Raw genomic sequence first — 11,434 nt, 5'->3', positions numbered from 1 at the left:
CATCTTTTTAGTAAATAGTTTGCTGTAGTAATTGGTAAGCACTCACATGTATGAACACACTCACACAGATATCTTCTCATCTTACACCTTCATTCTAGGGTAATTACGCGGGTGTAGAAATGTCCCAGTGTGAGCCAGACTACCACAGAGAGAAAAGTAAATTAAACTGTACATCAGCATAATTGCATTATGTGAACAGGTCAAGAACATGTCATATTTATGTTATATTTTGCAAAGAAAGAAAAAAAAAACTTTCTTTAAAGTGCCCCTATTATGCCATTTTTAAGGTTCCTGATATGTGACCCTGGACTACAAAACCAGTCTTAAGTCGCTGGGGGTATATTTGTAGCAATATCCAAAAAAACATTGTATGGGTCAAAATTATTGATTTTTCTTTTATGCCAAAAATCATTAGGACATTAAGTAAAGATCATATTCCATAAAGATATTTTGTAAATTTCCTACTGTAAATATATCAAAACTTAATTTTTGATTAGTAATGTGCATTGCTAAGAACTTCATTTGGACAACTTTAAAGGAGATTTTTCTCAATATTTAGATTTTTTTGCACCCTCAGCTTCCAGATTTTCAAATAGTTGTATCTCGACCAAATATTGTCCTATCCTAACAATGTGATGTATACATCTCAATTTCGAAAAATTTACCCTTATGACTGGTTTTGTGGTCCAGGGTCACAAATAGTCTACCGCTTGTATACATTCAGAAAGTCTTCCAGTTTTGTCGACATTCAGACAAAGAGCAGCCACTAGTCAGATGGCTATTATTACACCGACATTTGAGAGTCCACACAGCATCTGACAACTGGATTTACAAAAATCATTTCAATTTTAAGAAGTGTTTTCTCAGCATTTCAACATTGCATCAATTACTGATGAGCACATTAATTTTTATTTGAATTATCACTCAGTGGGTTATTTAACCATGTATTACTATGTCTTTGTAAGGCTTTTGTCTTTCAAACACAGTAAAATTCAAAAATTTGTTATTTTTTATTTAATTTTAATGCAGGGATTCACAAACTTTTTTTTTTTGTCAGCCAAAAATACATTTACTTGAAGTACTACCTGAGATTTTAAGGTAATAAGAGTTGATAATTAAGTAACATATTTGCATGTTCACTGTTCTCTGACGTTGGTTAATGGTCACAACAAGGCAAGCGAACAAATTTTTAGTAAAAGTGTTTAATTTTGATTGTTGTTATTTTAAAATGATTTTAATTTTACGTTGTTTTATTATTTAGTTAATTATAAGCTTTTCATTAAACTCATTTTTTTCATTTTTTATTAAACCCATTTTGCGATGTGATTTTTTTTTTAATGCACTTCACGTTGTTAATTAACAATCGATTGAAATATATTTACTTTCTCTTTGTATTTTACTATCAATATGGTAGAAGAATGTCCTATGTAAATTAGGGTTACAAAGGGGCAGAAACTTTCCAAAGTTTCCGTAAATTCCCAAAAGTGTCCAAAAAATCCCAGAAAGTTCCTTAAATTTCTGGAAAGTTTCAGAAATGTTCTGCCTTTTTGCAACCCTAAGTTAAATTCAATGCGATAAACATTAGTTAGGTCAAAAGTAATCTAAAAAAAAAAAAAAGTACTCCGATTGTATTACCTAAAATGTGTGATGTAACAGATTACGTTACTTGCTACAATTTTTGTGTGGTGCATCGGACAGGATGCCAGAAGAAGACCAGATAGATGCGAAGGGCAGATCCAATGAGCGAGCGCGCAGTCGGGACAGAGACATGGAGACCAACAGCAACACACGCTCACTGGAGACCAGCTTCAACAACAGACGGAGAGCCAGACGGCCAGACAAGGCTATTTACGTTCCGCGTGTTATGAGACATAAGATAGATCTGGAACAACCGAATCTCAAGGAATCATCTGTGGAATCCTCCTCTGCCGTTGCTAAGGAACCTCTTGTAGCCAATCAGAAGACAGAGGTGGACAGCACTGGCCAGTCACTGGGCGATGAGGAGTTTGTGCAGCTTTCGAGGTCGGGCCCGTCACCGTGGCCTCCAGCCTGGGACCAGACTGTGACTTCCTTCACATCTCTGACATTAGATGACGAAACAGATGAAAATTGTGCCAACAACACGGCCCTTCCCACTGATGCCACACTCCAGCAGCAGGACGTTGATGAAAGTTTGCTCTCGGAGGTATTGTAACTTAATGGGTCTCATTCACTAATAATTGCATGGATTATTTGAAGTTATTCAAATAATAGCAGATTAGAATTTAAAATTTAGAAACTTAAATAATAATTAATTTATTATTAAAATAATTGCAATGTATAATTAAAAAAAAAAATTCTCGAAATAAAAAAACGTTATTTATTTTTACTTAATTGTGCTAAAATAAATAAAAATGAATACCAAACAACAAAATGACTAAAACTTTAACTAAAAAATTACATAAAATTAAAAACAAATTCTAAATATTAAAAACTATAATGGTATCACAATACTGAAGTAAAACTGGTCAAAATCGCATTAAAAAAAAACAGACAAGTTGCATCAGTGTGTAATTCACATTTCATTATTAACCCTTGTGCGTCAATTAAAAAAAAGTTACACATAGGTCCATGGTGGACAAAAATGTCCATGTCAAAAAAACTGTCATAAAAATGTGAAGCTTGGGAGCACAGAGTTAAGTTTGGTCTCATTTTAAAGAAGACCCATGGCAGATTATTGTTGAAGTAAAACAAGTTTAAAAAGTGAAACCAAAAAAAAAGTTCTGGATGTTTAGGTTTATGAAAATGATTTATGAACGATGTTTTATATAAAATATATATTTTATGAAACATGTTGAACTCTATACCTGCTAGAAAATCAAAGCCATAAATCTAAACAAGTTGTATTCCAAATTTGAGGTTGATATCTCAAAAAATAAGCTTTCAGTAAGATTTTGTTTGGGCGCAGTACCACATTTTCCCCATTAGATGCCAGCAAAACTCTGCTGGTGCACACAGTGGTTGGATTTGTGATTTGTAGTAGAGTGTTTCTCTCTCAAATATTACAAGAACACACACACACACACATTTTTTTTTATGATACACATACAAACCACACTCTGACATCCATACCAACACACCCACACAATTATAGCTGCATTATTTATCCAATTGGCTCTATAATATGCAGAAGCAGAAAACAGAAATAAAGCGAGTATTTTCTTTATAGGTCAAACCTGAAAAAATGGCACCATCTGGTAAAAAATAGTAAAAAATACAATTTTAAAGCCTTGCCAATAGAATGAAAGCCTATCAACAAAAATTGCATAATTTTACAGTTAAATGGCACTGCGATTAAAAATAGCAGTTTTAATGGGTTTCAATGGGGACATTTTTGTCCTTAAGGTCCTGAGAGGAACAATTTTTTGTACCTAGTGCAAAACAGATTTATTAAAGGAAATGGAAGTGAAATAGTAAAATTCCAATAAAAATACACACCTGTGCCAAAATTTATGCAGTTGGCAATAACACCGGCAAAATGATCAAAAAAACAAAACTGAAAAGAACAAAAATGTCCAAAAGGTCGCACAAGGGTTAAATTAAGAAATAATGTAAAATAACAGTAAATGAAACGAAACTGGCAAAAACATTATAAACACTATAAACATGTATTTTAGTCCCTTTCACTCCACAATAACTCCTTTAAATTTAACGATATTCAGAACTGAAATAAAAAATAGAAGTATAAAACAAACACAAATTATAGTGGCATTAATTATAAACAATATTTACTGTAAATGCCAAACCTAAACAGATTTATTTAAAGCAAAACAAAACTTTGGCTCACTTGGCTACCTCTCTTATTGAGCACAAATCCAAAAGTTATGTTTTGCTTGCTTAATGTTGCAGTATAGAAATTGCAGTACATTCAGATGATAATATAACAGGACTTATATTCTGGAAAATACAGTAGTATAGAGATTAAATATCCTCAATTTAGAATAAATATTAGTACAAAACTTATTGATCACTTGATTGTGAAAACGTTTGTATGCGCAGTAATTGAATGAGAGCTAATGCATCTCTTACCATATTTCCAGTCATCTTAATTCTGTCTGTTCTCACACACTGTCCTTCATTCTTCTTGGTTATTAGGTCAAAGCCAAGCTAAAACATGGGGACATCACCATACTCAACACCTGCATTGATTTCCCCGCCTGTGCAAACATCTGGCTGGACCCACAGGAGTTCGGCCACGTCATTGAGATCTACGACTTTCCTGCCATGTTTAAAACAGACGACCTGCTTGATGCCTTTGCTGACTATAGGTGATATGTCGCCTCTATATTCTGACAAAAAGTAGTGATACAGATCTATAAAGTGACACCGATCTGCTTCTGTTTCCAGTGAAGGGGGGATGAAGATCAAGTGGGTGGATAACACTCATGCTCTCGGAGTGTTTTCAAGTCAGTCGGCAGGTATCGTTTCAGTAGCCAGCATTTTTTTCATTCGTGTATCAAGAAGGATTATTCTTTATATTCATATGTTTGACAAACGCATCTTTGGCTCTTTTCAGCTGCGCAGGCACTGTCCCTCAAACATCCCATACTGAAGACACGCGCACTGCTAGAGGGGAGCCAGAAAGCAAAGTGGAAAGCAACCAGCCGTGCAGGTACAGAAAAGATGCAAAGAAGGTTTCACTTTAGAAGACTTGGTGTGTCCACGATAAAAAAAAATCTGGTTTAAATACCTTTTTTTTACCTTTTCAGGGAAAAGATTATGTAAGGATTCTAAAACTGTGAAGTGGTGTAACAATCAAGAGAAAAGTAATAACATGCATATTATTTAAATGTTTGAGGTCGATACGTTTTTTTTAATGCGTTTGACAGCCTTTGAAAGTTTGAAAATGCTCACCAAGGCTGCATTTATTTAATCAAAAGAATACAGTAAAACAGCAATATTGTGAAATATTATTACAATTTGAAATAACATTTATATTTTAAAAAATATTTTAAAATTAAACTTATTTCTGTGATGGTCATTACGCTAGTCTTAAGTGTCACATAATTTATTATCATTGTTGAGAACAGTTTTGCTGCTTAATATGTTTGTGGAAACCGTGACGCGTGTTTATTTCAGGTGCTATATTAAGTTAGGGATAGTTCACCCAAAAATGAAAATTGTCATTAATAACTCACCATCATGTCGTTCCAAACCCGTAAGACCTTCGTTCATCTTCAGAACACAATTAAGATTTTAAAAATGTAGAAATTAAGATTTTTTTGATGAAATCCGAGAGCTTTCGGACCCTGCATAGACAGCAACGCAACTGAAATGTTCCCAGATCCAGAAACGTAGTAAGGACTTCGGTAAAATAGTTCATGTGACATCAGTGGTTCAACTGTAATTTTCGGAGCTGCGAGAATACTTTGTGCGCAAAGAAAACAAAAATAATGACTTTATTCAACAATTCTTCTCCAAATCACGTCTTCTGTCATTATCGAGAGTACCTCTGCACATAAACAACGCAGAATGCATGCGTTGCGGTACTCTCCGTAATGGCGAGAATCAAAAAAGAATGATTTATTAAAGTCGTCATTTGTTTTCTTTGCGCACAAAAACTATTCTCGTTGCTTCATAAAATTGCGGTTGAGCCACTGATGTCACAGTAGGTGCGTTTCCATTACAGATTTGCGCAAAACTTTGGCGATATTTTATAAATGTCGATAAAAAAGTATTGCGAAATGACGGCGTTTCCATTAACCAATGTTATGCGACTAAAACGTAACCTTTTGCCTCTCGCGATAAGTCATAGCAACGGATTTTGGTGGGATTTTGACGGATTTTGGCTATATTTAGTCAAAGGAGGCGTATGCGTGTATCTGTACAGAAGCAGTACAGAGAGCTGCTTCAGAAACGTGCGTGGCGCGGCTGGATTCTGGAATAAACAAGCATTGTGGCCGCAATCAGCTTCAGTGGCCGTATCAGAGCCGCACTGCACCGCAGACATGTGTAGTGTAAATTGTCTACTCTAAGCATTAATGGTAGGGAAAGCCCCTTATACTGGAGAGCGGCCACGTATGATGTGTTTCTTGGAGGTTATAGTACATTGAAGAATGATCATATGACTTTTTACATATGCCATGTGACCTGTAAATGCGAAAAAGCAGTTTCCATTGCAGTTTTACAAATTATTCCTTTTTCGCATTGCCTGAAAAACCCCCTCATGCGAACATAAAAACATTTTTGCGATATATGGGCGTTTTTGCGAAATTGACGCGTTTCCATTAGGCGTATTTTCAATTCGCAATTTCAATTTGCGCAATTTGAAGGCTAATGGAAACACGCCTATGGACTATTTTACCGAAGTCCTTACTATGTTTCTAGGTCTTACAACATTTCAGTTGTGTTGCTGTCTACACAGAGTCAGAAAGCTTCATCAAAAATATCTTAATTTGTGTTCCGAAGATGAACGAAGGTCTTACGGGTTTAGAACGACATGAGGGTGAGTAACAGAATTTTCTTCTTTGGGTGAACTATCCCTTTAAAAGAACGTTTTCGGTCATTTTATGTATATTTTGGGTTTTATGTATTTTTGAATAAATGGATTCATACAAATGTCATGTTACTGATCTGTATAATGTCAGTAATATACTCATTTTGAACAAGTATGTTGATGTCGCCCTACAGAGTTCATTCAGCCGGTGAAGGAAAGGCCGCGGACGGACACAGTGGTGGCTCGCAGGATGGTGACCAGAGCGCTGGGCTTGAGGGGGAGATGCTTTGAAATGAGAAACAACTTCAACTGAATAAATAAAGTTCCTTGTCACAGTCAGACTGTCCTTCAGTTAAAACCGTACTGGGAAAAGAACAAATGTCCTTGACATTACTGCACCACTCAGACTGGGAAAGGAGATGCTGTAAAGTGTTATTTAGCTGCACAGGATGTTCGAAATTCTCAAACACATGAAATATATGTGGTCGCCCAAGTTTTAATTGGTTGAGTTCTGTACTATTTTAGGAAACAAGCCAGTAGTATGTTAAGTGAGCATTTGATGTGAGTTTTGGTAAGCATTCAGAGGACTTTGGTTCTTTCTTCTTTAGCAGGAAACAGCCTTGGTTTTTTTTTGTCTTGCTGTTTCTTCATGCTAACAAGCTCAGCATCTGGTCAGCCATTGTAAATAGATCATTTTTATTAACTTAAATCTTATTTAATACAAATAAGCTTTTTTGCTCATTGGATTTCCTGTCATATCAATCATATTGAATCTAATGATTAAATTAAGTAGACTGTGTTTAGCTGTGTTGTTTGTCAATGTTGTTTCTCAGTTGTTTTCATGTTCAGCTTGGTGTAATTTGAGATGGGAATGGAGTCTAAATTAAATTTTTGAAACATTAAATGTTTTGTTTAAAATGCAATAGTATTATTAGATGTACAACTAAATGTAGATAATTCTGTTTGTTTTGTTTGCTACCGTTATTATATATTTGACTTGTATGTCAGAGTTGATTTGTTAAAAAACTGACTTATTTCTGCACTATGATGCTTTAAAATTGTTTGATACCTCAACCTGTTTTAATTAAATGTTTTGGTGTCACGTCTTTAATTGGGTTTAACATGGGTTGTCAGGTTCACATAAAAACCAATCTCCAAATAACACATGAATTGCTTTTATTGTAGAAAACAATGCAATGGTTTGACCAAATGTGTTGTTCAGTCATAAACACATTGTATATCTGGAAACCATTGAACTGGTCATAGATCCCCTCATAAAACAGAGGGTAGATGCTTCACAAAATTGCAACAAATTATTAGTTTCACATTGCATACACAAAAACTGATAAAACATAATCCCTGACTGAACACAATAAATTACTTGACATGCTTGATGAAGCAACCACAAGAGTTTGACGGCCGCTAGTGGGGCTGAGTTCATGAAACTGCAGGCTTTGTGAATTTAAGTTATAATTCAGAAAGAACTGAAAACTTAATATTAAGATCCCAGTTTGAACTAATGTTTGCAACCACTACAACCAACAAATAAGCAGTTCAAGCACCAAAAATGAATGCAGCAAGTACAGTACAATTTAGGAATTTAAATAGTTTCTGCTCAAAGCAAGTTTGATATAGCGAGGACCGTGAAAGAACATGTTGTATTTCAACCTAAAAGAGCAGCGGTCTCTGCCTTCGAAATGCTGGAGTCTCTCTAGTGGTCAATCATATTTGAATAGTCTGACAGCCTGCAGCGTCCTCCACCGAGAGCCTTTGTCCTTCCTCACTGTGTCCTATCTGAAGTGCAGCTGGTTGCTCATTCCAGGGTACTCATCCATGTCTGAACTCCGCGAGCCACCTGGAAAGTGGTAGAGGTGGTAGTATTCACTTCTAACGGCTTTTAAACTGTCCTGGTAGAACTTCAATACAGTTTTTTTTTCTGCAACTCACCTGTATGACAGTGGTACATCCATATCCTGTATCCATCATAGCGGCACTTGCACTTCATAACGTTGTTGGTATAATCTGATTCGGCTACGTCATAGTAAGGATTGATTACAACCTGTGTGACAGAATAATGTCAGAAAAATTCAAATTCCGGATGTCTGGCGTAGAAACAATTTTCACTCAGAAATTGTTAGAAAATTTAGCAAAAAATAACTAATGAATTAAAGATAGAATTTTGAAGTAGAAAGACAAATAGTATTTTCTTGTAATACTCAAAAATGTTTTTTACTTTAGTTAAAACGCTACCTGGAAAATATAGTCTCCTGGTTTGATATTTGTGATATCGATCCACTGACAATCAATGTCATGTCTATAGGTATCCCAGCAGCCAACGGTGATGCCCTGTTCACCAAAGTTGGCACAAACATACCGTTTCTGAATACCTGGATCAAAGAAAACATCAGTTTCATTAAAACTGATGGATTTTTTCTTATTTGTCATCTCCTATATAGCAAATATATATATATTTTTCTGGGCAAATATGATGTGAAGCTCAATTAAATATATTTTTTAACTTGAAATAACTATTGTTTTAACCTTCATATACCAACACATATTTCAAAATGGGCAAGAAAATAAATTTCCAATGTTACAATTGCCTACATTTAGACTAAATGCAAATGTGAGTAGCCTACTAGATTTATAATGATTATTAATTATTATTATTTATATATTGTTATAGTATTTTTTGAACATTGTAAAGTATGTTGCTTGCTGATTTTATCCAAATGTGTTATATGTTACACGTGTTAAAATTCTTTGTGTTAAAGTTCACATGATTGTATTTTCTTTGACTGAAATATATGTAGGGCAAAAAATATTTGTAAAGGATTTGAAATATATATATATATATATATTATTTTATTTTATTTTTTTCCCCAAAAAATAAGCCAAAAAATATTTTGGTAAAAAAATATATTTACATAAATATATTTTCTCAGTTCAAGTTCATGAGCAGTTCTCACCCTCGTCACACTGAGTGTCCTCTAGACAGAAACTGGCCTTGTGACCCTCTGCCACCTTGGTGCCGTTCAGACTCAGCAGATCATAATGGGTAAAAACCTCTATGCTGTGATAATGCCTGCACAGAGTCACAACAAAACAACAGTATGAGACTTTAAACATCGTCACATTGGCACAAATGATTTTGTAACATCATATCTTCATATATGTGTTTGTCTTTTCTTTCTGGTGTTTACTGAGGGGTCTAAGGTCTTGCCTGTGACACTCGTGCCAGGTCCAGGCGTGGTAACCCAGTTTGGGTCTGAAATCTGATTGGCCAACGTTGTGGATCTGGGAGGAGAAGCGGAGCAGGCGGCGGTAGGAGCTGTGGTCGTTCTTTTTGGCAGTGCTGGACAGGCAGTTCTCCTCGAGGGCGCACTGTAGAGCATACATGGGCCGGTCCTCCAGATAAGTGGTCTGCTCCACCAGCTGAGCGTTCAGCACCAGGTCAGGAGCCGCTGAGATCAGAGGTCAGAGGTTAGAAGACATGGGACTGATGATCCATCTTAAATACTTAAAAAATAATAATAATTGTGTCACAGTGGAAGTGATAGTGGAAGTGTACCTTTGGAACAGCTTTTTAGTCTACTATTACATTAAGCTTGTCAAAAAAGCAGGGAATGAAATTACTATTTTTAAGAGCATGATAATCAATAAGAGGTGACTGTCTCACTATCAGAGCAGGAGACCCCAGCAGCGAAGCGTCCTCCTCCTTTGGGGCAGCTGATGTGTTTGCCGTGATGAAGACACTGAGGAAGACTCATCTCAGTTCCTGAGCATCTGACCCCGCTCATCACAACATTATCTGCACTCGCATCTCCAGCCCAGTACCACGTCTCCTGTACAAACACACGTTACACATGAGCTGCTGAGATTATCAGAGAAATTAGGTTATTTTATTATTTATTTATTTTGCACCTTCATTAAGTTAAAATGCAACTGGTAAAATAATCATTCTGGTCTCTGAACCAGAAAATAATCATTTGTTCACTGATTTGGTTAGACTTCAGTTTCACTCTGTTCACATCTGAGAACTATTGTAAGGAACAGAACACAAATGGACAACCTTTAATGTGCTGGTTTGGTCATTTTGTTTCTTCAATCACATCAAAAAGCAACTGAATCTGAATCTAATGTAAACCAGTGTTATTTTTAGTAACAAATGAGATACTATTATAGTTTTTAATGAATTTGTTTTTATTTTTATATTTTTATTTCAAGTTTTGTTAAAGTTTTAGTATATTTTTTGTGTTTTTGTCATTCTTAATAGTTTTTTTTATTTCAGATTTAGTTTTAGATATTTTAGTACATCAGTACATCAATTTTTTTATTTAATTAATTAAAATAAGTTTAAGGTATTATATTTATTTATTTATTTAAAATATATAAATATATTTATTTAAAATGAGTTTTATATCAGATAACAAAAAAGGTTTTGCTTTTTTATGGTTTCAGTTTTATTAAAGGGGTCATATGATGCTGCTAAACAGAACATTATTTTGTGTATTTGGTGTAATGAAATGTGTTTATGCAGTTTAAAGTTCAAAAAACACATTATTTTCCACATACTGTACATTATTGTTTCTCCTCTATGCCCCGCCTTTCTGAAACGCGTTGATTTTTACAAAGCTCATCGGTCTGAAAAGCGAGGTGTGCTCTGATTGGCCAGCTATCCAGTGCGTTGTGATTGGCCGAATACCTCAAGCGTGAGATGGAAATGTTACGCCCCTTACCATACTGTGATGCCGTGTCCCGGCCGGAGCGACGAGACAAAAACATTAAAACCCAATATAAACGAGGCATTTGTTGCATCCAGTGGGGACATAATTACGGTCTTTTTACGTGTTGCGTTGCGTTGCATCACGCAGCGTAAACATAAAACCATGTCTGTATTTGTGATCGGAGAAATGACAAACAACAAGCCCTACTCTACACTGCCCAAAAAACTCGCTT

General features: G+C 35.3%; 2 protein-coding genes across 7 annotated transcripts in view; one reads left to right on the top strand and one right to left on the bottom strand.

Annotated features, from left to right (window-relative positions):
• The window catches only part of LOC107678027 (R3H and coiled-coil domain-containing protein 1-like), a 12,843-nt gene extending 5,294 nt beyond the window's left edge, over positions 1 to 7,549 (top strand). For 3 of the 5 annotated variants that reach the window (XM_016473132.1, XM_016473131.1, XM_016473133.1), the window contains exons 4-8: positions 1,699 to 2,185; positions 4,135 to 4,307; positions 4,387 to 4,457; positions 4,556 to 4,651; positions 6,670 to 7,549. In XM_016473132.1, the coding sequence (XP_016328618.1) occupies positions 1,700 to 2,185; positions 4,135 to 4,307; positions 4,387 to 4,457; positions 4,556 to 4,651; positions 6,670 to 6,788 (945 nt within the window). In that variant the 5' untranslated portion in view covers position 1,699 and the 3' untranslated portion in view covers positions 6,789 to 7,549. Of the gene's footprint in view, positions 1 to 1,698; positions 2,186 to 4,134; positions 4,308 to 4,386; positions 4,458 to 4,555; positions 4,652 to 6,366; positions 6,385 to 6,669 lie in introns of those variants that run through there. The other 2 variants (XR_001632906.1, XR_001632907.1) reach the window with 2 other exon arrangements.
• Positions 7,550 to 7,634: 85 nt separating this feature from the next.
• The window catches only part of loxl2a (lysyl oxidase-like 2a), a 31,702-nt gene continuing 27,902 nt past the window's right edge, over positions 7,635 to 11,434 (bottom strand). For both annotated transcript variants that reach the window (XM_016473128.1, XM_016473130.1), the window contains 6 exons: positions 10,155 to 10,320; positions 9,699 to 9,939; positions 9,445 to 9,560; positions 8,726 to 8,862; positions 8,423 to 8,534; positions 7,635 to 8,330 (listed from right to left, as the gene is read on the bottom strand). In XM_016473128.1, coding sequence (XP_016328614.1) covers positions 8,266 to 8,330; positions 8,423 to 8,534; positions 8,726 to 8,862; positions 9,445 to 9,560; positions 9,699 to 9,939; positions 10,155 to 10,320 — 837 coding nt within the window. In that variant the 3' untranslated portion in view covers positions 7,635 to 8,265. The remainder of the gene's footprint in view (positions 8,331 to 8,422; positions 8,535 to 8,725; positions 8,863 to 9,444; positions 9,561 to 9,698; positions 9,940 to 10,154; positions 10,321 to 11,434) is intronic.

Source organism: Sinocyclocheilus anshuiensis, unplaced genomic scaffold (genome assembly GCF_001515605.1).
Source record: "Sinocyclocheilus anshuiensis isolate Anshui unplaced genomic scaffold, SAMN03320099.WGS_v1.1 scaffold260, whole genome shotgun sequence".
In the NCBI taxonomy this organism is placed as follows: Eukaryota; Metazoa; Chordata; class Actinopteri; order Cypriniformes; family Cyprinidae; genus Sinocyclocheilus; species Sinocyclocheilus anshuiensis.
This window is presented reverse-complemented; position numbering and strand designations above follow the sequence as displayed.